The sequence below is a fragment of the Centropristis striata genome, chromosome 3 (assembly GCF_030273125.1).
Source record: "Centropristis striata isolate RG_2023a ecotype Rhode Island chromosome 3, C.striata_1.0, whole genome shotgun sequence".
Classification (NCBI taxonomy): domain Eukaryota; kingdom Metazoa; phylum Chordata; class Actinopteri; order Perciformes; family Serranidae; genus Centropristis; species Centropristis striata.
In genome coordinates this window covers 20,335,476-20,361,924 of record NC_081519.1, presented here as the reverse complement: position 1 = coordinate 20,361,924, position 26,449 = coordinate 20,335,476, and the positions used below count along the sequence as shown (strand labels likewise).

The 26,449-nt window shown below is 42.4% G+C and overlaps 1 protein-coding gene across 3 annotated transcripts in view; it reads left to right on the top strand.

The window, feature by feature from the left end:
• shq1 (SHQ1, H/ACA ribonucleoprotein assembly factor) overlaps window positions 1-2,288 on the top strand; it is a 40,933-nt gene extending 38,645 nt beyond the window's left edge. For all 3 annotated transcript variants that reach the window (XM_059330079.1, XM_059330077.1, XM_059330078.1), the window contains exon 12: window positions 1,854-2,288. In XM_059330079.1, the coding sequence (XP_059186062.1) occupies window positions 1,854-2,220 (367 nt within the window). In that variant the 3' untranslated portion in view covers window positions 2,221-2,288. The remainder of the gene's footprint in view (window positions 1-1,853) is intronic.
• The last annotated feature ends 24,161 nt before the right edge of the window (window positions 2,289-26,449 follow it).

Here is a 26,449-nt window from a genome sequence, read left to right as displayed (position 1 = left end):
TATTCATTCTTCTTCACAATGCACATTCATTTTAGTGTCTTGTGGGTTTTATTTAATAGGACTTAACGGTTGTGTAGCTCAAGAATGCTGTGTAAATCAGCCACAGCTCCATGACTGTAACCACAGGGGAAGATTTTTCAAGAATTTTTCTACATTCTGAGCTGGCAAGTTGCCCAAGCATCTTAGCAGGAAAAAATCGACTTTGGCTACTATTTTCGAATGCTGCCCGATGTGACAGAGAAAACTGCCAAAACATTTTTGGATTAAGGTGCATGTGAGAAAAGGCCTCTCCCTCCTTTCCCACATCCCAGAGTTTATCCTTTTCTCAGTGTACAGAGGAGAACGCGCACAACTATAAGATCTGTTTACATAGTCCCTCCCGAGGTCTTAAATGAATACACAGCCTCCTCGCGCTGCTTCCATAAACACTTTACTCTCCAGAATAGGGGGCTCATTAGGACTGCACGGTAATGAGGAGCCATCCTGGTGCTCAGCAGTGGGTTAATTGGGCCAGAGAGGGCACCAGTGTGAAATTGTGAATGGCAGCGGAAGAGTAGCCCCTCCACACACACACAAACACACACACCAGCTCACACACTTTATCCCGCCCTGAATGGACATATTCTGAATCGCAGTGACCTGCAGAGGTCACCTTGTAATCACCATGGCAATAGGGGCGGCACACACGCCCTGACCGCACTGGGGGACGAATACCAACCACTTAAGTTTTTGGCAGCATGGCGGGCATTCCCAGCGTGAATAATGTGCAGGCGGGGGCCTCCCAACAATCTGATGGCTTTACACAAATGGGGCCTTGTAGGAGGACATTCATCAGCAATAAAACACCTTCTCTGTCTTCAAGGAGTCTGTTGTGTCTTCTGTGGTGACACAACTATAAAACTGGAGACATTGTTTAATGTACTGCTTTATGAGGGCATTCTCTTAATCTTTAGAGGCATTCAGCTGTGGGGCTGCAGCTTGGAGCCATTCTTTGACCAGACTTTTATTGACTGTAATGCAGTTTGTGCACAACTGCAATCTGTGGGGCCATTCGAGGGTTACCCTGCTTCTTTTGTGCAGGATTTATTCTCAAAATGTGCTAGTGTTTGTTCCCTTTGCAGCCCGATTTTTGTATCCAGTTTAAAATTCAGATCACACTGTAAGGATCTTCAGACCCGCTCTCTGGCATCCATCAGATAGTCTGGAATTGTTGGCCGCTCTTGAAATTATTAAAGAAAAGAGCACCAATGTATTCTCTGTGAAAGGCTCCTCTGCTTGCTTCTGCAACCTCTAACTGTTGGCTTATCCTCTGAGAATGCGGAGGTGAAAGTGTGTTTGCATGTGCGGGCCGAGGTGGTGGTGGTGGTGGTGGTGGAGGAGGAGGAGGGGTTCTCTGTAATCCCTCTCAGTCTCTTATCACCTCTCGCAGGGAGAGCAGCAGCAGCAGCAGCAGTGGTGGGGGAGGAGAAGAGCCCGAGCCCAGTGTATCAGTGCAGCTCATCTCCCTACATTATTAAACATCCATATTTCCATATTTCATTGAGCCCCCCGCGCCTCGGCAAATCACAGTCTACTTAGCATTCAGATGAGAATGGGATATGGTTAATGGGTATTAGATTTGTAGATGGTTATCCTGTGGCTATGTCTTTAGTACGCAGTGCCAGTCGATCAGTCAGTGTCTCTCTCTCTCTCTCTCTCTCTCTCTCTCTTTCTCTCTCGGGTACCACTGATGAAGTTGTAGTTTGATGTCTCTTTTTTCCCCTCTTGCGCAGTCATACACCAGCTTTATTGAAGAAAGTGGAACTTTGTTTTGCTTTCCTAAATTTTCTCTTTCCCACTCTTTATCCTCACAGGTCCAAGAAGGTATCAGACTTGGCCGTGACGTTGCAAAAAGCCTCCCTGCAGAAAAAAGACTTGGAGCTGGAACTTGAGGAGCTGGAGGAGGCAGCGACGCTGGTGGCGGAGGAAGCAGGGAGCTGCCGACTGCGCTCCGATATCCCACATGGCAGCAGCAGCAGCAGCAGCAGCGACTCATCCGATGAGAGTGAGGAATCTGAGGCTGAAGAGCAATGCTGCACTGAATCCAACGAGAAAGCAGGAGGAGGAGCAGCAGCAGCAGGAGGAGGAGGAGGAGGAGAGATGTCTAAGGACAACCCTCAACAGCACCAACCCACCTCGGCTGACTCCCTGAAAAATTTCAGTGCTTTAACCCTCGTCTAAAAATAATTCTATTTTCTGAATTTATGAACTTGCTGAGCCTCATTGAAATCCTTTTTTCATAGTAATGATTTAATGAGCAAGTGTATTTATTTTGTTTTTTGTCATTTCATTAGATGATACAAGGATTAGAGCTTTCTACTGTCTTGCCACCTTAAGTGACTATCTTGCTACTGCTGCTCTACATCCAATAGGGGTGTCGCAATTCTCCAAATCCATGAAGGATATGGCTATGCCAGGGGTCTGCAACCTTGACTATCAGGGGCCATTTTTGTCCGAAAAACAAATTCTCTGTAGTCGCAGATAGGGTTGTCACAATACTAAAATTTTCAACTCGATACCGATACTCAGGAAAATATTCGATACTTGATACCATTTTCGATACCACCAGGATAAAAACAAAGACCCCAAAATTTAACATAAACATTTTTATTAACAAGAAAATAGCAACATGTAAAAATAAACAGAACCATACAGGTTTATTTAAAATAAAAAACAGTTGTGCAAAAAGAAACTGCAACTATGATAACAAGCTTCAGATACTCGATTTTTTTTCGATTTTTGAAAATGAGTATTGTATCCGGATACAACGTTTTAGTATCGATACTTTTTTGAGTATCGATACTTTTGACAACCCAAGTCGCAGAACATATTGAGTCTTACAACAAAGGGTAACCGGCCAATTTCTCATATCAAGCATATCTGTTAGTCTGCTGTGTTGTTGGTGAATGTAAATAAATCTGCCCTTGCTCTTTTGAATTCTGTTTTCCTATGAGATTTGCTCACCTTTTCCATTGCGAACCTTGCAAGGGAAACTCAAGACTATCACTACTGAGGTTTGGCAAAGATAAAGGGGGTTTCATGTGATTGGCGTTAATGAGCAGTTGAACAGGTTTACCTAATAAAGTGGCCGGTGAGTGTATGTGGGCTATAGACCTCGTCCATTTTTGTTGACTGTAATGTTAAAATGTTTTTTATATTTTGTATATATATCTAGAATCTCTTGTTTCATATGGACAGTGTAAAATATCTCTATGTATACAACAATGATGAATAAAATGTAAATGTTAAAAAGTTTTCATATAATTTTTTGTCAATGCTACAGGGAGCTGCTGGAGAGGGGCTAAAGAGCTGCAGGTTGCCTAATCCCGGGCTCTGCCATTGTTAGTCTGATTTAACAGATCATTGATTTTAAACCCTGTCTCAAGTGTCATTCACATTTTCCAATTTCTTCTTTAAAAATATGTGATTGGTGCCAGATTGAACTGCCAGATTCTTCTGGAATGTACCACACTGAAGTCATGTGCTCAAATGTTTTATTTCATCGATCTTGCTTTTTATTTCAACGATTGCTCATTTCAATAAATTTTCAATTGAGAATCAAAATCCTGACACCCAAGTTGCCTATGCTATACAAATATAGCTTTACTCTCTGAACATTGATTTTTATATGAATTATTTAATGCTCCATTTTAATTATGGAAAGTAATTCAACAGAGTTGGTGAACTAGATTCAGTACTTTAACCTCTGCTGGTGTGGAACTCCTCTCCTACTGATGTAAATTTCCATACTTATACATATTTTAAACATGCAGTGTTTATATCCATGTTGGGCTCAACTAAACCAAACAAAAATGTAATTCCAGGGAACCGACAAACATTTGGCATTGTTCATTGTATATCTCTAAGCCGAGTTACTTTTCGGGAGCTTTTCTTTTCCTAATAAATAGAAGGAAAGGCACTAACCTCTTCCTAAAGCATTGATTGAAGTGGAAAAGACTCTGTCGGCACTAAACAGGGCTGCGGAGCACGCAGGAGTGATTGATTCATCTGGCATGAATGGAGGAGCGCCGTCAACACAGCTCAATATCATCGGCCCGCGTCTAGCAGGCGAGAGAAAACAAACAAGGAAGCACATGTCAGGCAGATAGATGAGGGCTGCGAGCGAGGCTGCGGCACGGGAGCCGTTTGTTTGAGAGATAAGAGCACCCTGGGGCCCGAGGCAGGCGTGAGATAGAGGAGTGGAGGGCCAGCAGAGAGCCAGCAGAGACTAACTGACACTGGCCAGCTCAGGCGTGGAGATGTCCATGCACATTGGCAGCAGCGATATCCACCTTCACTGCAATAAAAAAGATTTTAATTTGTGTCCCCAGAGTGGACTTACATTGATTACTGTAATTGAGGGAGAGAAAAAAGGTACAGAAATGACCCAAATTAGCCGCCTTTGTCAGGTTTTGTGATCTAAAGGGTTATAACTTGCCGAGGGACCGATTGATCAAGCACAGCCACGGTGTTGCCTCGGGCTTTTTCAAGGCGAATTTCATCCTGCATGAATGAAGGCAGCTCAGGAGCCACCGGTGATGATGGCTCCTTAGCTAAGGCGGTGTCTGTAGTATTGTGTTACAGAGATGGATGGTGTTGTTAAGCACCTCCCAAGAAGAGACAACCTCCTTGCAACACCCCCCTTGGGAGCGAATGCCATCATTGCTGTGACTGAGATGAGTTACATTGTGAGAGCCGGCCCATTTAAAACCTCCTTCGTTCAGGGGGGACATGAGTCCAGGGACTGTGTGGCCCCTGCAGGCGGTGGTTCCCTCTCTCCCGCCGGGGTTTCACATTGATTAAGTGACACCGGGCTCTCTTGCCGTTTTTCATTTTAAAGTGGCCTCCATATTCCCCCATTAGTGCAGACGTCTCGGAGCCTGACCGAGAGATCCGCGGCCAAGCTCGGCACTTCACTTGGTTCTTCTGCAATTAATACTCCTTCGCCGACGGACATTTTTCAAAAGACTAGGCCACGGTTTAATGAACGTAGCTGATAAATTATACAAGGCAGTAATAAATGTGATGTTTATGCTCTATTTTGACTTAGATTTGATAAATCAGCCCCTTCCTCGTGTAGTGAGTGTGCCCTTTGACCCCCAAGGGTCTAAGAAACTGGAGTAATGTGTTCAGGACTCATGTGGGCCACTGTGGTAATTAGCCCATTAGCAACAGCACATGTCTAATAAGAAAAAGGCTACAAAGGCTTGTGATATATTTGCTTTTTACCATCACATATGTGTAGTGTACTCATCTGTGTATCTGAAGAATGTTGAATGCTAGGGGACATGTCATGACCAAAATCAATTTTCAAAATAATTGTTTAAAGAGTTCATGAGATGCTTTTTGGAGGGAATATAAAAAGTAACCAATGCATACAGGTGCTTATTCTTGACCTAGGAAAAACATTTTTCAAACAATCTTTTGGGAATAATAAAGAATAATTAATAATAAAGATGACATGACAGCTAAATCCAAAACCTCTCAATTGCCCCCTGCAGTATAGATCATAAGCCCCGCCCCCTCCAAACTTAAATTGTAGTACAGGTCACATAAATGTTTTCTCAAAGATGGTTTCTGTCATCAAGTGTTCAAGTTCATCTCAACATCATCAATGTTGAGATGATTGTTTTAATTAGTGAGTAGATGCTATAAAATGGGGGTGTAATGCAATGATAGACAGCTGTGATTGACTCACAATTGGTTGGGCGGGACATTGATACCGTGGCTAAGATGATGGAATGCATAAGCACCGCTCACATCTCACTTACATCTCTCTTCATATACAGAGATGAAGTCCCTCCTCTGTAAAATTGACAAACATCATATGTCTGAGTCATGCCATAATTCAGTCAGTATCTAACTTATTAGTCTCTCACCATTGACTACAATACATATTTTTTCCAAAATAAGGTCCAATGATGCTCCACAGGATGGGGAGGGACTTAGCCTCTCTTTTTCAACCTCATCCCTTCCCTATGTAACGTCCATAAAGCATCATAATCACTGACAAAAAGTCTTCAGAAGAAACACAGGATAATGTTGGTAGCCATTCTGCACAGGAAAAAAAGCAAGTATACAGTATGAGAGAGTTTAAATGCCATCTGTTGTATAGAGAATAAGAATTTGACCACATGAACTAACACATGGACTCATTTGAAATCATTCAGGTTTGTATGTCAAGATTAAGTGAACCAGGCATGCACTGTGACCTTGCTTGCCCCACTGTGTATAGAAATTAAAAAATGATCTCACTAATGTAAAAATGCATCCCCTCCCTTGTTTTTGTTTTAAAGGGGAAAGGCAGCAGCAAGGACAGTGTGGTGGCTGCCCCCTCTCTCTGCCTCTGCTTGATTGTAATAGAAAACTCAATCTCCTCTCCCGTTCCTGAGAGGCAAAGTGATTCTGGTGCTTGAAAAGATTAATAGCCCTCAAGAAGAAATGAATCAGGTGCTCTCCAGGGCCCGACCCCTCCAATGGGCGTGCAAATAGAAATCCTTTTGTGCACTTTCTTTCTCTCGCCGGCCGTGTCGCCTGGTGCTACTCGGCTTTCCCTTTTGTGGCCTTTCGTACTGTGTCATGTTGCTCCAGGCTTGGCCGGTGAAGAGACGAGGAGCAGCTCCGGCATACGCGAAAAGGGAAGCAGGTGGCCGCTCCCTTCAGCTCATTCTTCGGGCTTTGTAGTCAGCCCTCTTGAAATGACTGGCGTATGGTAATGAGGGACTGAGTGCATGGGATGTGTCAGTGTCTCTGAGGCTGACAGCGCTGACAGGGAAGGATTATCTAAATGGGCTATTTTCATGCTCTTAATCACAAAAGAAAGAGTGAAATACCCCCTTTCCGCAGTGTGTGGGAGCGTATGTGTGTGTGGCTGCGTGTTGACAGCGTCGGCATCTACTTGTCGTCAGTAGCGTTGCCTGGCTGATTCACTCTAATTGGTGTGAGCAATGTCCGTTAAATCACTCCCTAACTCTCTGTGGACATGTGCTATCAGGCAGCTTAATGCTGCAAATTGCCTCTGTCGTGCTAGAGTTATGCGTGTATATGCGTGTGTGTGTGTGTGTGTGTAGGCGAGAAATCCTCTCATCGTTATACCATCTTGTTAAGTGCGTTGGAGTCGTAGGGGTGTTAAGGTAGAGGAGAGTCACCTGGAAGAGCAGCCAAGCATGAGGCTGCTTCACACTTTGACCTGCTGATCTCTGAATGTACATTTTAAACTATACACTCTTCCACTTAGTACATTACAAGGCTTCCCCCTCAGGACGTGACAGCTGAGATACAGTACAGCTCATCAACATTTCACACTGGTAAACAACAGCACATTTCTAATGAGGCTGCTGCCACATTGTGTCGTCTCGGGTGCGTTCTTCTTTTGCCCACGACAGTTGTTCCTTATCTGAGCCAGTCCACGCTCGAGCGTATGTCTCTGTGCTTTCCAAAAAAGCTGCGGTCTTATGTTTGTTTTCATAGCTAAAACAGCTGTCAAACACGATTAATATTTCAGCGAGAGAATGTGCTGGAGGGAACCTCTAAGTGCTAGGGGAGTTGGAAACAACAAACCAACACTGTTGCTTCTCCCTCTTCGGCTGCTGTATATCTTCGCCTCTTATGCTGCTCTGCTTTCGTGGAACTGAGCGGCTCTTTTATGACTTCTGAAACAAAGCAGCACAGGATGGAAATCAAAATAAACTGGGTAAAGCTCTACGGGGTGGTGTTGACAAGCTGTTGGTGTATCACTTCATTTCAAGCCTTTAGGGATGTCACAAGAACCGATACTTTGGTACCAAGTGGATGTCTGAATTCCGAAAGCCTGACGGTACTCGGTTTTCTTAGAGATCTAGGGATGCCCAGTGCCTTTACATGCCACAGCGTATGTAGCTCCACCCACTCACCTGTCATTTAAGTTGCAGAGTGAGGCAAGCTTGTGCCCTTCACATGGAGTGAGACCAGGCTTAGTTTCCCTATAATCTGAACACAACACCACGGTTGTATTTCACTCTTCATGCACACTTTTTAACCTAACATTCTTGAAACAGAGCAGCTAATATCAGTATCAAGTTAGTGGACTGCCAAGTCATCAGTTTTGCTTTCTCTCTGCTACCAACTGGGTGAAAATACAGTAGAAAAGGAGAGAAACTGGCCCCAAAACAAGAGTTACAGATACAATTGTGGCTCTATGAATGCCTCCTGACCACCAGAGATAGTATGAAATATGTGGATAACAATGAACCACAGACTGCATAAAAATAATGGACGTGGTCACAGTGATGTCACCCACTGGTTTGTCAACTGCCCGTTTGAAGCATCGAGTTCAGCTTAAGCCGCCAGAGGGATGGATCTATGGGTGGATCTGCCTAAGAACCGAGGACATTGCACTGCAAGCCCATTGCCATTTCACAAGGTCAATCACAAGGTAGCCACACCCCAAATAATACCTTGCTTTATAATCTGTTTTCTTCTAAATGGGGCCATTATTTACACAATTAAAGTCATATTGTCGTGAAGAAGGCTTTAAACTAGCAATTGATAACATACTGTTGCCACGAACACTTTTAATGAGGTAATAAATTAAGTGAAAAGTCGTCTCATTTTGCATTGCGATAGATTGGACCGTACTTCTTTTGCGGCCAACGGTGTCGACACCTGTTGGACTTTTGAAAGATTGCAGTCTCAAGGCACTTCTGCATTTGCTTTACTGCTCACACCGGGAGGTTGCCACCAAACAATGAATGTTTGTGGTCAGCAAGAATGAAATAGAATAAGAGTTAGAGATGTAACTACTTGATGTTAAATTGTAAAATAATATGTAAGTTAACTGTTCAGGAGGTCTGATTCTTATTTTGACAAGAAACTTATTAGAATTGTAAAGTTGTCACTGTACTTATCTTTTGTGTGTATTAATAAAAATGATATTGGGGGAAAAATGTTCTGGATGTAACTATGGTTCTATGAAATCTGGATGATGAGGGCCAGAGTTCATTGTCATCCGGGTATTTCACATCTCCTCTGGCGTTCATAAAGTAAAAAATAAAATAGACTGTATTGTCTTTTACCATGGTTTTGAATTGGGTATTGAGAAATGCACTGATATTGGTTTGGACTACTAAATATCTGGGATCATGACATCCCTTCCAGCTGTGGTAGTTTGAACAATAATCGTGCCAGCTCTTTGATGTTTCCTTTTCCAGAGCAAGGAGATCAGAGCTTTGTCATAAGAGAAAGGGGAAACCTCCAAGGCGGTGCCTGTGTTTGCTCTGCCTTGTGTCCATGGGACAGTGCCCTTTAGCCCTCATGTAAAGTCTACATTTTTGCCCCTTTTGGCTCAGAGTAGAGCAGGCTGAGCCTCAGACTAATGATGCCTCACGGATGTTAGTATGTTCCAACCAGACGGTGAACAAAGGTTTCTCATGCTTGTACTCCCCGAGCACTCTACAGACGAGCTCCCCTGACACTACAGACGCAGGATCTTGACACGGATAAAAGCTTCTGCTTGTGCGTAAACAGAGAAACACACTCCTTTTCTTTTCTAAATTTGCTCGGCAGTGTCAGTTCTGGTGCTTCTGTTGACATGCCCTAAGCAAACAAACACACGGACTTTCCACCCTGATCATCCTGCCATGTTTTATCTACGGCACATCCGCGGCTTTCTTCCCAGTTAGTCCACCACACTTCCTTTAACCTGCTCTTTCTATTTCATGCTCTGTCTCTCACACACTCCCCTCGCCCTCTCACTTGTGGCCTTCCTTCTTATCTCCACCCAGCTTCTCTCTGCTGATCTCTTTAACGTGGTGTCAGCCAACCCATATACATCCCACCCAGTCGTGCTGCGTTTTCCAACACCTCTTCTTTTCACCCCTACACACATTACAAGAGTTGGCCTCCTACCATATTCCTCCCTCCCCTGGGATGTGTTACATGAAAGCAGATACCCACACATGTGTCGTTATGCCGATCCTGTCAGCTTGTCACGGATCGGCTGCCTGCCGCGATTCAATCGCTGTTCTCTGGCACGGAGAGGTGTAGATTACATCTGCATGGTTCAGCGGCGTGCCTCCCAGCTGACACACGGCATCAACGGAGAGGGTAAAGCATGGGGGTTTAGGGGGAGAAAATAGGAAAGAAGGAGAGGAGGGGGGTGGAAAATCACTGTCAATGTAGCACGACTTTAAAAAGGAGGCTCTCTGAACTTCCTCCCCACAATGTCTTTCTAGTTTCTTGGAAAGACTTCTGCTGATTCTCATCAAAGAACCAGACTTGGGGCTAATGAAACATTCCAGTGAGCGTGTTAACAAGGAGTAAAAAGCAGAAAATGACTAAAGTGTCATTAGGTTTACAGAATGTGGTGTCTCGGCTCTGCCATCGACATCTGCCGCAACGTGACTGGCAGCTCAGTGGATTTTCCTGACATCAGAGCAGCAGAATACGCATGTTGTATGTTAATGCTGTGCCGAGCTATGGGAACAGTGTCAGATCAGATAAGAACTGATAATGTGGAATAAAACTATCTGCAGGCTGGCTGTGAGCTGAGTGACTCTACACTTTAAAAGACAGAGGAAGCTATCAGATTACCAGCAGCTTGCACTTTGGATAACTGTTGATAAGGTTGGTCTTAAGGGCTGTTGACCTCTGAACCCTGGCAGTGTGGCTGCTTTAACTGACCTTGAGCCAGTCTGAATGGCACAGGATGACTATGGAATACCTGTAAGTTGAGACTTTGATCTCTCTGAAAGTCAGAGGCGTGAATGTTTATTTAAAACACAAACAATGGTGCGTTGAGCCACCCTATTGTGTAAGCAAGCACACTGCCTTTTTACTATGGCAGGCCTATTTACAGTTTGCTGCTGGGTAATATGTTGTTCATCCCAGAAATCCTAGCAAAACGGTGCTCACAGTTTTCAAATAGATCATGCCACTAGTGATGTAGTACCAAGAGCTACATGGTCTGCCGGTTTGCAGGTTGTCTCTCAATTGTTAACTAAAAGTCATCGCTGTGATATTTAAACTTATTTAGGTAAGTAAACTCATAAATAATGTAGGTTAACTTGCGTACTTAACTTATGGTTTAGAGATCATGGTTTGGGTTAAAATAAGTATGTTTGAGGCGTATCTTGAGTGTTTTACTGCCTAAACCTAACCAAACTGCATCTGTTTATAACCTTAACCATGTGTTTATAACTGCGAGTGTTATGTTTGGAACAGTAACCTATGTGGTTTTATGGATTGGAAGACAGGTTGTTTTCCCAGGTTTTTGGAGGTTTGAAAAAAGGAGGGTTTTTTGTACATTTTATACATTTACTGTACGGAGGTTGCTTTTCTTCAAGGTTTGGTCCTCAAATGCGAATAAAGCTTAGGCTGCTGTTATGATCAATCAGTGTCATATACTATAAAGGTGTCAGTATGCATCAAGCATAGTAATAATCCAGCTCACACACATTTACGACATCAGAATTGGGAGCTGTGCCTGACAAGATTTGTAACTTTACCAGCTGACAATCTGACAAGCGTGCCCACCCAGTGCTTGGATCGTGTTCTCCTTTTTCAGTCATAGCACTACTACTATTCTCTTCACTTGCTTGTACAACCAAGTGACATCTATGATAATGGACATTTGGAAGAGATAGAAACACTGTTCCTTTGTCAACACTTTGTAAGAAGTAGTTTGTTTAAAGCACCAAGCAATTGAGAACATTAACTCATTAGGAAAATGTTTAGTGAACTAATAAATCAAGTGAGACTAAGGCACATTTTCTCATAGACTCTCATACTATTGGACTTCTTTTTGTTACCTGTAAAGCCGCTCCATTAGTAAGTGTGCAGGTTTGAGGCATGTCTGTACTAGCATGCTGCTTGAGTTTAACCCAAGGACCCCGAGTAACAGACAACATTAATTGTCAGTAAACACTAGACCAAAACTGGAAAAAAATCTAGAATTTATTCAAATAACTTTATTTGAATTAAAAACATGTGCATTTATTTGATCCCATATTTTCCTCAGTTGAATAACATTAACATCCACCATTAGATCAAAAGACTTGAGTTGCAAAAATTTGGTAATACATCTGTTTGCAGCCTGGTCCAGCCTCTGGATCCTCTGATCTTGGTGAACAGAGAGGCAGGGTGGATGGCAGAGCGGGATTTGCACACAGGCTAAAAGTGTGTGTTCCTCTTTAATGTATCCCAACCCTTGGTGTGTAACCTCAACGTGCACTAATCTCTCCAACACAAAAATCAATGAGGGCGCCCACCCACACAACATTCATCTCTGCGGTTGAGTCAAGAGACTCCAGCCTTCACACATCTGTGGGATGTTAGCATCACTCATGGATTTACTTGTGTGTCGACAAACCATGCACACTCGCTCCCACCCCTCACCTCAGCCCGGGGGTTATGTCAGGACACACTGCATGTCGTGCTGTGAATCTCAGGAGAAACACGACCTTCTTAAAGTGTCCAGAAATATGAGATAATGCCTCAATGGGTCAAATGGAGTTCAATACAAGCGTTAATATTCTGAACAAACTACTCCTCTCATTTATTTTAACCTGTAGTGCAGTGGGATAATGTTTTATGTTGTTGACAAGAAGTAAAATATGGTGTCCTGCCAACTGTTGCACTTAATCACCACAAATTAACCATATATGCAAATTATGTAATTAAGTGAACTACAAGGCCACAGGGGATCCCAGACCTCCAAGCGCAAACTTCACGATCAATTTTATTGCTTGTTCTTGTGAAGCGTAAAGTTGAATTATTTTCCCCTAATATTAAGAGCTTATTGCAGACAATTAACTTTTGGTTGTGAGTATAGTAACTTGCATGACATGTGTTTCCATAGCCACACCAAAAAAGCAGTGTTACAATTGTGACAGCGTTATAATTGTACCGGTTCTCCCATGACACCTCTGTCCCTGAGTGCTCCATAATGACTGTTTTTGTATGAAATTTGAGAAAATACAAGTGCAGGCTAGGCTACCCCAGGATTACTGGTACCCATGCATGTGGATTGTGAAATGGGTTCAACATGTTTCTGCAATTGGCTTGTGTATTAATGAAAGTGGAAAATAATTTGCAATTTAATGGGTTCCTTCCACCAAGTTTCATGAAAATTAGGCCAACTGTTTTTCTGTAATATTGCTGAAAAACAGACAAACCAACTAACACACATTACCTCCTTGGCGAGAGTAATTTATGAACTGATATGTAGGCAGATATGTCCCACATGGTGAGTGGCATTGAAAGAATACAACATTTTAGGAAATACAGTTTATATCCATTTTTTGATGTTTGAGTTTGAGTTTGATGACAATATTGACATCACTCGCACACCTGTACACTAAATTTAAAGCTAGAGCTTGCAAGCCGTTAGCTTAGCTTAGCCTAAAGGCTGGATGTATGGCAAACAGCATGTAACTCCCCAAAAAACCACAACCTGTTGTTTCTACATTCTGTTTTTTTCTTATGGATTATATAAACAACATAAAGCAGGCTAATTATTGAGGGGCTGGTATGCAGATTTCCCTTTAGCATTTGAACAGAGCAGAGCTTACGGTTACCCCTTGCTTCTAATCTTTATAACCGCCAAATATAAAGTTTTTAGCTGTATATTTGGCATGAGGTTAGCTCATCACCATGAAATCAGTGCGCGCGCACACACACACACACACACACACACACACTCACTCACTCTGTAAAGCCACACCCACACATGAACCACACAATCCACCACCAGTGTCACACAAAATGCACCAAATCTAGTACTGATACAGGTCTACCCTGTTACATACAGACACAAGAGTAGTATCAATTAACTCATCTTACCCTTGAAAAGATGTGCTCAAGACTATCTAATGACCTTACCTACTCTTTTGCTTGGTGTGTGCAGTTTCTTTTTTTTCCACGGTTTAAGGTGCAACACCAGTCTAACTCTAGATCTTTTGAATAGCTGACCTCACTTTACTGCATACATGTCAAGGAGCTCGACAAGTGTTCAGCATTCACTCTGACCCCTCTCAGGAGGTTTAACAGCAGCTGTGAATAAAAAAGAAAGTAGTTCATTCTCAGTATTCATCTCAGGGTGAGAGGGAGAGAGAGAGAGAGAGAGAGAGAGAGAGAGAGAGAGAGAGAGAGAGAGAGAGAGACAGAGAGACAGAGAGACAGAGAGAGAGACAGAGAGAGCAACATATAGCAGAGAGTCTAGTGCCAATAGTCTCATTCTTGGAAATGTACATCTTGGCACTAGCCTCACAACAATCCAGCCTGTTGGAGTATGCACGCATGTGACAGAAGGCATCGTGACAGGCTCTAATCGAGAACAGACCTTGATTCTGGACACCAGTTTTGAGAGAAAACGAGCATCTTGTCATATTCCAAACTGTGAGATGATGTCTATTTAGAACCTAATAGGGAAAGTATGCTGTGCTGCTGTCAGCTTGTAAGCTATTGATTTGTCTGTTTGTCTGGCAACATTATTACATATTATCTCCATGTTTGTTATTTGAGTATTTTGTTCCATTAAATCAAGTTAATGGGGACTTTTTAGTTGATGAGAATCACACTGTGAACAGACTATAGCTCACTTCTTCCCGATTTGTTTCCCTCGCCCCACTTTATATAACTACATTGACTATTGATTTTCATTGTGGACATGAATGTTTTATTCATTCTTTAAGGTTGAGCCACAGTGACATAGTGTGAGCTTTATGACATACTATAACTATGAAGGCAGGCTGCTTGTCTAGTTCTTAAGAAATCTATATCTACCTCTAGAAGAACACAAAGTGATCTAACCCATTATCTGGTCACCATGTTGAAGGCCCATTGCTCCTGACACGACGCGGTCACGCCATCTGCACTTTAAATTTTAGTTCGCAATTATATTGCACGTTACAGTAGCCCGTTTGTCATGCAGCTGCATGCCTCCAAAATAGTTATTCAATTGTATTCATGTTGCTCCAATAAAATAAGTACATCAAATTGTTATAAACAAACTCCAGTGCATTCTTGAAAACCAGGTCCCCATGTGTTCATGACATGAATTTCATGCCTTTTTACTGAACCAATTTGGAATTATGGAATGCCATTATCTTCCAAAATGGCCATTCAATTGCATACATGCTGCATTTTAAAGTGAATTGCTGGATAATAATTTGTTTTCCATGTATTCATGTCACACAAAAATATGCATCTAATTCAATTCAGGTTCGAGTCAAATCGTTAAAAAATCATTTCACTCACAAAAAAGGGGCTAAAAAAATTTCACCTCGCCAGGATGGTTGAAGGCAATTGGGTCAGCTGGCCCTGCCAATGAGGTGAGGACCCTTATTTATTTATTTTCGGGGAGTTGGCAACCCTAGTCACTTAGTACAACCGAATGCTGAACAATACATTTTCAGTTGATTAAAATGTTAAAATTAACTTTCATAAACTCAAAAAACCTTGTGAAAGAACAGTTCTAAGACAAATACAGACAAGACCCATGACCAAGTTCACAGCTATTACACAGTGCCATGGATACAGATTGCTAAACTTCTGTCCTGGTTACCATGTTGGTGACTTGTCAATCGCAAGATAGTCGCACCCTAAAGCAAACACTGCGACCATATAATGACTAAGACCATAAACTGAATAGGAAAATCTTTATTGAGGTAATAAATCAAGTGAAAAGTAGGGTCATTTTCTCATAGACTTCTATACAATCAGACTTCTTTTTGTAGCCAGTGGAGTCACCCCCTGCTGGCCATTAGAAAGAATGCAGTTTACAGCACTTCTGCATTAGCTTCACTTTTCAGACATGGAGGTTGCAGCTTGGGGGGCTTAGTCTGGGTCAGTTTCCCTCCAGGAAACCTGAGTGGACTGACCATAATCCTGACCCTAATGATCCCTGACCTGACTTGAACCACAACTCCTAGATGCCTTAAGCCTAGTTGCTAGGAGATTTCCAACACAGCTCTCAATCCTGTATTAGCGAAAGTGTTTTAAAACTGCTCTAAAACTACAATAGTGTTGTGACGTCTAGTAATTATACAGTTTTCTCCCATGTGAGAATCTGTCATCTGCAGGAAGAGTCATATTTCACATGCTCAACACAAGCGTTGTTGTGATGACACACATTGCTGCTGCATCTGTCCTGGTTCCACTGTGTTACAGTGATTACATCTCAGCTACATGAGCATGTAACACTTGCTCACAAGGCGAGAGAAGTAAAAGCACCGTGTAGTATTTTATATGTTACAGTTACATGGATGAGTGCAGCACACATAACCTGCCCTGGGCTTGTTTCCACTGTGCAAACACTCGCTTCAGTGGACAAGGACAAGCCGCAACCTTCTCTGACATGACAAAGCAGTGGGCTGTGTGAAAGTCTGATCTGACACAGCTGCTTAACTCTTAATGGTGTGTTTCTCCTCACATGACAGCCCTTCTCACAATGTTATGACCACAAATTGTTCAGGCTATGTGGGACTATTAGAGAGATGCACATGTAGGATTTGTCTGGAAGTGCTTCTTGACCTCTCTGGTGATAAGCTATAGCGGAGAAACATGGTGTGTTTCCCCTGTATTAAACCAGTGTGAGGAGCCACTGCAGGAATGCTGAACTTGGTTAACAAGGTTAGCTTGATTTGATTATTGATGATCTGACACAAATCCGATTTTTTATCCATGCTCAATGGACAATGAGGCACTGTAGGTTTATTGGTCTGTCAGTCAGTCCACCACATGGGTCCAGACGATAATATCTCAATTGCTTTTGGATTGACATGATCTGTACAGACCTTAATGGTCCCAACAGCATGAATCCTTTAGATATTGAAATGTCATGACTAGCAGATGGATTACTATGGAATTTGATATTCATGTTGATCATAGAATTAAATTCAAATCACTTTCTAGTGCCACCAGCAGGCTGACATTTGTGGTTTTAGAAAAGGGTGGATAGTCATAAAATGTGCATTTACATTTATGTCCCCCTCAGGATTAATTTTTCATCTAGCGTTGTATTCAAGTCAAAAATTTTAATTTCTTTTGGTTTATGACCAAATACTTGCAGAACTAATGACGATCCCATTAACCTCAGCTGTACTTTGTCTTTAAAGCTATTTAGGAAATGTTAGCACAGTAAACACTAATTTGGAGATAATGTTAAACATTATACCTGGTAATCCTCCCAATGTCATTAAGAGCATTGTAATATATTACCCCTTACCCCTTTTCGACCTCAGAACCTGTTTGCTTTTCCAAAGACTTGAGCCACATCATAACGTCACTGTATACGTCTGTTTACGTCTTGATCTCTCAGCAACTATAATATATAAGGCTTTGTAAGCAACAGACTACTCAAACTTCTAAAATTGGAGTTAATTCACAGTTGTTTTTACAATAACATATTATTTAATAGTGACTGTTATGCAGGACAACTGTGTGCTAGATTACCAATCAAACGTCTAACTCTATTTAAAAGTATAAAATATCACATTAACATGGATTCATTCTAACTGAACAACAGGACCCTGTTTTAATGGCTATACACATAAAGAAAAAAAGTTTGCATCTCTTGACCTTTTGGCTTAGAATAAATATTACAATAAAATTGTGAGATTATGTTGAATCAAAAAAGATTATATTTGCCTCGACAAGAACATGCAGCTTCAGACAGCAACGAACATGCCCCTGTACGCTCTGAAAACCTGTATTGATTTGTTTTGCCGCTTGGTTCGTTAATGATGTTGATTTTATTTACATGCTTGTTTAACTCAAGCGTAAAGTGCTATCAGCAGCCTCTTAATTAAATCAAATGCATGGCGCCCACGTGGTGCACTCTCGTCTAACTCTCCCCCTGGAAGACAGCAAAGGGCAAACTGTCACCCTGGGCAAGGAAATCAGGTGTATTAACAAGTCAATGAGAAATTCATGTGTGTATAATTTCACAGTGAGCACATCTGACCTTTGTTAATGATGCCACTCAAACCTGCAGGTGGTGTTTCTCAAATGAACTCCCGGGGGAGCGGCGTGCGTGGCTGCTGTGCTAAAACGCCTCATTCCTCCTGACTGGTAGGAAGGGAAGGAAGAACACACACTCAATCAAAGGCAGAAAGTGAAAATAAAAGGAAACCATTGTCTGAATCACTTTACATCAAAACTCTGTCAAAATGGACCAGATTCCTCTGTGTGTTGTCGGGATACAAACATGTATTCACTGGTGAGCACTCATGTGTGCACACTTTCTTTTTTTTTCTCCCATCAGCCAGCGGAGAGAGTGGAAGGGAGGGGGGTCGGGGGCGACTGGCTCTCCTCTTCACAAAGCTCATAGAAAAGAGACAGAGAGCAGCAGGCTTTTACATTCACAGATGCTTAAATTCACTCATGATGGATCACTCTTGAGATCTTTTTTTCCTCTTGTCTGAAAACGACTCTTATATTGTGTCTACTCTGCCTGGAGTGCTGTTGGTTTTTGAGGTAGAGTCTGTTCCAGGCGGGGGGTGATAAAGTCCTTGAAAAGCAATTTATCCTCTTCCATCCAGAGCACCTTCTTCCTGCTCGCTCTTCCAGCTATTTCCAACCATCTCCTCTTCTCATCTCCAGGTGCCCTCTTACTCCATCTTAATTTTCTGCCGTGCTTTCATCACCTGCTGACTCACCCTCTCCATCTCACCCCGCCCCGCCCCTCCCCTGTACCTCCCGTATTACTCTTTTTCTCCGCGCCGCATCACACACTTATCTATCTAGTATCGTAAGAATCAAATGTGAAGGCCGGCCGAGCTCTCGCTGCTTAAATATCCTCATAATGGAGCCCAAGGGTATCTGAAATTGAGTGTGAAGACTACATCAAGGTCATTTACTCCACCCCACAGGATAGTGATGGATGTCTTGTCTGATTGCTCGATTTGGCTGCCCTACTTGAGGAGGGGGGGAGCATATCCCATTGCACTTTCTCAGGGAAGGGGAGAGTGTTGCTTTTGCGCGGATGGCCAGAAAGTCATTCCTAGCGGGAGAGAGAAAAGACGGAGGGAGAAGGAGGAGGGAAAAAGGGGGAGGAGGTGTAATGGGAAGGCGGAGATACTGTATAATAGCCACTGGAGCCTGGGGAGAGAGGCGTTCTGTGTCCAGATTCTTGAGTAAATATTTGAAGGGATTAAAATAAAACATATTGATTGCTGGATGGATGGCGCACCATCTGTCAATACGCTAATCTGCCAAATTGACTGCGCCTCTCTGAGCATTGTGCGGCTCCAAACAGCTGGATCCAGTCATAGAAAACCATAAACATCAGCCGTAGTCAGCTGAAACCTTTCCCAAGTGCTTGTGATTTATAATCCTCTGGATTGTGTGTGTGCACTTGTGGGAATTACTATAGACTCTGGTTGGACATGTAGGGCTTGGCCAATGCAGTTGTGTTGTATGGGGTTCAAAAAGGCTCATACATTTTGAGAAGCATGATCCAAAAGTAGACCTAAATGTGTGTCTTTGCCATTTTCCTTGGTCCATCCACTTTCTTAAAAAGCAGCGTTGCGAAGTAGAAATTGGTGACCCATGACGACCCCTTTATCCACTCTGATTTGTCACGTCTCTTTATGCATGACGATTAGGTTCATTATCTCATTTAATTCACGATAATAAACTGTCTGATGAAGTGTAATGTTATATTGAGTTCAGAAGCTAAACTATGTAATTGTATTTGGGTCGTATTTCTGAGCATGGGATGATATTTTAACAAAAAAAAAAATTCAAGTACATTAATAATAGTTTGGAATTATTACCAGGCAAAGAAGAATTTAAGTTGAGCAGTTGTAACAAACACTGAAATGAAAAGTGACAAACAACTACAAAGAGACACAAAGCAACTGCACAACGAATCAAAACAACTACAAAGAGACAACAAATGACCACAAGTGACACAAAGTAACTACGAAGAGACACAACTAGGAGATGCAAAAGAACTACAGACAAAACGAAATTCAACAATAGACTTACACAAATACAGATGGAAACAAAACAACTACAAAGAGACACAAAAAGACTACAAAGACGCCAAAACATCACAAAGTGATGCAAAACAGACACAAAGAGACCACAAAAAGACTAACATCAACTACGAAAAGACACAAAATGACCATAAAGAGGCTCAAAGCATTTACAAAGAGATGCAAAACAATTATGAGATTCAAAACAATTACAAAAAAGGCAAAAAACATCCACAGACAAAAACAAACAAAAAGAAAAACTACAAAAGACCAAAATGATTACAAGGTGACACAAAAGAGCTGCAAAACGACACAATATGACCACAAAGAGACACAAAGCAACTACAAAGAGACATGGAAACCCAAGAGAGATGTGAAGCGACTCAGAGACACAAACAAAAACAGAAAGAGGCTCAACAACTTTAAACTCTGTGTGTCTTGCTTCTATGAAGGTGAGGTGGTTGGGACTTTTGCATAACTGCCCCCAGAAGCATAGCGTCTCATAAACTACCCATCATTGAGCCTAAAATGTATTTTGTTTGCTCCATATAACTGATTCTTTGCTTGATACTAATCTCCCCACAAAACATAACTTTTGCAAATGAAAAACAGATTTATCTGCTTAAATGCTCCAAGGCATTCTCAGAATTGCAACACAGTTATAATTCCTGAAAAGCGAGCTTCAAGAAAAAGTGGCACCCAGTCATCCTGCAAGAGGCAACAGCGGTAGTCATGTATGAATCCTACAGCGTGAGGTGTTGAGCTGTCAGATTTGTAATCAACAGGCAGGTAATTGACAAGTGAGCCGTGATTGTCTCAGTCTTTATTCAGTGTTATGTTTGAGAGTTAACAAAGCGTGAGATTGGGCCATGCCTCTACGCTGCACATTCTCAGCTTGCAGGCCTTTTGTTCTGCAGCCCTTTGTGGAGCCTGCCCCGGATTCATTGAAACTCTCCACTGCTGAGAGAGCTGAAGGAGCTGCTTTTTTGTCACACACTCTCATTCTCTACTCCACACACACACACACACACACACACACGCTCATACACACACACACACACACACACACACACACACACGCTCATACACACACACACACACACACAGACATGCACAAAGGCTGAAGCTCTGCCAGCATTTCATGGGATAATCTACCTTCCTGAAGGTTTACTAAAGCACCCTTCCCTCCCGCCCTCCCTCCCTTCCCCACTACAACCCCACTTCTTCTCCTCCCTCGGCTCTCCTCTCGCCTCCTCCTCCTCCTTATCGGCCCCAGTGTAAGCAGCATGTGGTTTCCTGCCAACTTCTGGGAGCCGTGAGCAGCCTCTCCAAACAGGAACACGCATGAAGACATTCCACCGCTGAAGGAAACAGTGTCCTCAACCGCTCTCCCCCCCGTCTCCCTCCAATCCGCCGAAGACGCTTCCACACATCCCACACAGCTCCGCCGGGGCTTGACCACTGGACAATGAGCACACATAAACTCACACAAACATGCACAGACACACAAGAACGGGCACAGACTCCAGACATTCAGCATAGCCATGGACATGGAAATGAAGACGGCTGTGAGTGTGTGTGAGAAAGACAGAGACATAGAGGGAGTAAGTGACAGTCTGTGTGTGCATGGGTATATATGCAAGAGAGAGAGAGAGTCCACAAAAAGGAGTGAAAATTAATTATGTAATGAAATCAATCCTCTTATTCAACATCACCATTAATCATCATGTGATTTTACGTCAAAATTTATTTTTTTTAGCAGAAGTGTGAATAACTTGTCTTTATCACATTTGTCCATGAGGCTTTTTTTTTTCGAGAGGGTCTTCTACTGTACATTTTTTATTGGAAATCCATGAACACTTAAGCTGAAAAGCAAACATCACTGTGAAGAGTACTGAGAGAGCAGTTGGAGGGCTGTTATGTGCCTGTTAGAAGAGTAAATTTGTTTAACATTACAGGAGGGCTCTTTGAAACTAGACGGCAGGTCGTTGTAAAAGCAATAAATCTACACACAAAAAAAGAGCCAAAGCTGTTCTGTTGGTTTTGATAAATGCAGTTTGATAAAGAGAGACATAGCAAAACAGAGGCAGCTCCTAATCTGCAGGTGAAAGGTGAAGTAGGTCTAGTCATGGAAAATTAGGCGTTTTCAGGCATTCTAGGAATGATCGTGGGTATAAGAACACCACTTTAAGTGACTTTTTAAACCCTGTAGAGTGGGTGCTGAGGAGGAACCATGAGTGACGTAAATGTACAGTAATTGCGCCTGATTTTGCATGTTATCACGCAATTGAATGGCGCTTATCAGCGGTTCTCATCCCATAAGTATGGGCGAGTAGCCTGCTCCACCTTCTAGCAGGTCCTGTAGGTTGTTATCAGCCATTCAATGGTTAAACAAACCCAAAACGTTCACCCAGGAGACCAGGGTTCCAGTCCCATGTGAAAACAAAAGTCAGCACTGTTATATGTATAGTAAGGTCACTTAACTTTGTGCAACACGTTCTTTACATTACCAACATAACTATGGATGCTATAATAAATCGTCACCCTGACCGCCAGAATGCACTCTGCCACAAACTGGACTGTTCGTAAATCTGGAGCAGTGTTGGAACACACTCATCAGTTCTTCAGAGCACCACATTCTCTGCACTCTGTCTGAGGAGAGCAAGCAGAAGAGTGGTGAGCGCAGTGAATGCTTTAACTTAATCGTATGTTAACTGACATAGGCCTAAGGCTTGTTCAGACTGCCGTTTCAAGCCGCGATATGTGTGCCTCTGCAATGTTTCACTTTCAATCTGAACGTTCAAGAGGCGTAATGGGGGGACCATGTGATCCTGGCTCTGTACCGCATTCAGAGGTCATGACAGAGGTGTTAACTTGGTGAGACTGTTTGGGATCAATGTGAACCAGCGGTCACGAAAAAATATGTGATGTTGAGCGTGACGTCGAATTTCTGCTCTGCATCGCATTTTTTTTTTTTTTTTTTTTTTTTTTTTAAAGATTATTTTTTTGGCATTTTACATGCTTTATTGTAAGTGAGAGACAGATAGAAAGGGGGTGACAGAGGGGAGGACATGCGGCAAAGGGAGCTCAGGCCGGATTCGAACCCGGCTCCACCACAGCGAGGACTGTAGCCTCTATACATGGGGCGCCTGTGTAACCCACTACGCTACAGACCACCCTCTGCATTGCATTTTTAAATGCAGCTCTCACTTAAGTTTGACAGTAATGGAATCATGTTAAGCAAAATGCAGAACAACTTTGCTTGATTATGTAGAATCTCAAAAGCAAGAAACAGCACAACGGTCAGTTCTTCTGCCATCAATGCACTCGCCACTGCCATCACTTATTGTACACGCCACTGTCGATGTTTCACAATGCCGGATTGCAATGTGAATTCACAGACTGGGGACACCAATATTATCCCGTTGTTGAATCAGTATAAATGTCCTAAGGTGTAGTGACGGCAGAGCTTTGTTTACAGCACTTCTGCAGAAACTCAGTATGAAAAGGGCTATAGAAATAGAATTCTCCATTTCTCCAAACAACAGTGCTCTCATGTTGGACTTTGCACTGAGAAGCTGGTAAGGTAATGTTGCAAATTTGCATTCTCATATACTGCTGATCCAGGTAATATCTGGATAAGTTCAGGGTTGCAGTGCATGAGTAAAAGTGACTTGGTTTTGGTCAAGACAAAGCTGAAAGACGACTTGTCTTCTAATTGACAAAAGCAGCATCACTGCAAGGAATAAATAAACAGTGTAATTAGTAAGCATAGGAGGTAGAAACCATTGGAGACTTATACTGAACAAAAGCCAAAAAAAAAATTGGGATTCAGATAGGCAAAAGAAGGCTTTATATCATTTAAAGTCTTATTCATAAGCGCTGTGTTTTCTCTCTTGGCATGGGAGGCGTATCGATTGGGGAATGTTATTGGGGAATTCTGTAGAAGATGATTAATCATAAGTCACTTTTCTCCTCTGTGCGTATGGATCAGTGCCAGAGAGAGAGAGAAATAGAGAGAGAGTATCCTCAATCTACTGTCCCGCTGCCTTTTTAGCAGCCAATTCTCCCACTTCTGCCCCGCTCTCTCCATCTTATCTCCACTCCTCAGTTTCTGAATGTTTTCGAGGAATGAGTAAACAGAGCAAAATGGCCCCAGACAGAGATTCTGAGAAACTGATTTCATCCCTCCTTTCCTGGGTGGTTGTGCTCACCAGGCAGATACGTGGCACAGCATCTTTTTGTGTGCCCACAGAAATGATTCAGTGGCATATTGAAATTACACAGTGGGCTCTTCTGGTGAAATTGCAGAGGAGTTTTGAGATTCAGGTCAAATGTTGGATGCGTATGACAAACTGAAGTACTTGAGGCGACAGGACTTGTGTTTAAGATCTTGAACAGATTTATTCTTCACACAGTTTAATTGCAACACACTCCAGTTTCTAGTCTTTTACTGCTCAGGCTTTCATATTTCATTTGTTTTTGTGCTGCCTGTCTGCAGAGTCATTGACGATGAAAATTAAATCCTGCTTGTGAACAGTTTAATCCCTCATGTACTATGATCACTGCACAGAAAGTATTAGGATTTAATGATTTAATTTGTCTCAGTTTCTGATATCATATTATATTTTCAAATAAAAAGAACTTGCTTGGCTTTCATTTCTGACATTCACATGTGTCTTTTTGAGTGTGACCTCCACAAAAAACAACCCCAAAGGTTGTTTGTACAAGCAGCATACTACGATCCATAATTACGCTTATTGTTAGGTGGCGACCTTTAGTGGCCAAAGTAACAAACACTGTACCTTTGACCAGGAGACTGCTGTTTGGGTCCCATGTGGAGCTAAAAGTCAATGTTGCATTATTTTATATTAGGCACAGAACTACATCACATACATATTTAACCCAAAGTGTTATCTTTTCCTCAATCTAACCAAGTAGTTTGGTTAGATTGGTTAGACACACACGCGCACACACACACACACACACACACACACACACACACACATTATTCAAAAGAGCAATGGCTCTCCTCCTCTGTGGCAGCCAGCTTTTCACCTCAGTCTTGAGCGTAGCTGATTGGAACAACTTTAAACCCTTTTTCCTTCAGACCTGGCCAGATGACATGTTGTACAAACTAGTTTGTTTCGAGCATACTGAAAGGGTAAAGCTGTGGTTATGACAAATAAACTATGGCTAAGGTATGGTTAGTGTCAGGCAACCAGAAGACTCGGGTGAGGTCAGGGAAAGTTTGTGGTTATGGTTAATAAAAGGCAAATGGTAACTGCAGGTCTGTGGTGGAATTCAAACTGTCTGCATGAAAGTCTGACTCGCTACTCACCGGATCACCATCCACGCTCCTTACCCTTAAGCTGCCAGTATGCTTCTGTTATACGGATGGTCGAATTACCATCTCTCAAGCCTCCAAGCCAGCAACAGCTGTGACTAGAGGCTTTATGCTTTGGGTTTGGCCGTTCATCCATCCCATTCTGTGACCGCAATATCTCAAGGACACCTTGTGGGAATTTTTTCAAATTAGGCATAAACGTCCACTTGAACTCAAGGATAAAAATATTAGATTTTGAGGTCAAAGGTCAAGGGCATTGTGACATTTTATCCATCCCATTTTCATGAATGAATATCTCAAGAACACATTGAGGAATTTCCTCAAATTTGGTGCAAATGTCCACTTGGACTCAATGATGGACTGACTGGATTTTTGGTGGTCAAAGGTCAAGGTCACCGTGACCTCATGCCCATCCAACTTTTGTGCATACAACATCTCAGGAAAGTCTTGAGGTAATTTATTTAAATTTGGCGCAAACAACAACTTGGACTCAAGGATGAACTGATAGGATTTGTGTGGTCAAAGGTCAAAGGTCAAGGTCACTGTGACCTTGTGTCTATCCCATTCTTGTGAATTTGATATCTCAAAAACAGCTTGAGAGAATCTCTTCAAAGTTGGCACAGATGTCCACTTGGGCTGTCAAAAGAACTTATTAAATTTTGGTGCTTGACCAACAAGGAAGCTGTGACCTCATGTCCATCCCATTCTCATGAATTTAATATATTAGCAACATTGGCATTGGACCTAAATCAAGTGGTGCGGATAAGGACATAATTGTGATGAATGAGGATGTATGATGGGCATATTGGCTGCTGCAGAGATTGAAACTGTGAGTTCTCCAAACACTAGACATTACTCAGTTTTTACACATTCATGCCTAGAAGCAGTACAACCTCAATCTTCTACTGTCAGACACCGAGCAGCCCTCTGGAGTTATTTGTATTCATGGCTGCTGTGTGCTTCAAACAAAGTGCTTTTTGACACAATAGATGCAGTCAGATTCAGTCTGAACAGTTTTGTATTGTTGGTAAACCAACAATCTGACAGCGACTCCCACTTTCTGTGAGTCTCCTGGAATGAAATTTTGCAGTTTTCCACAAACATG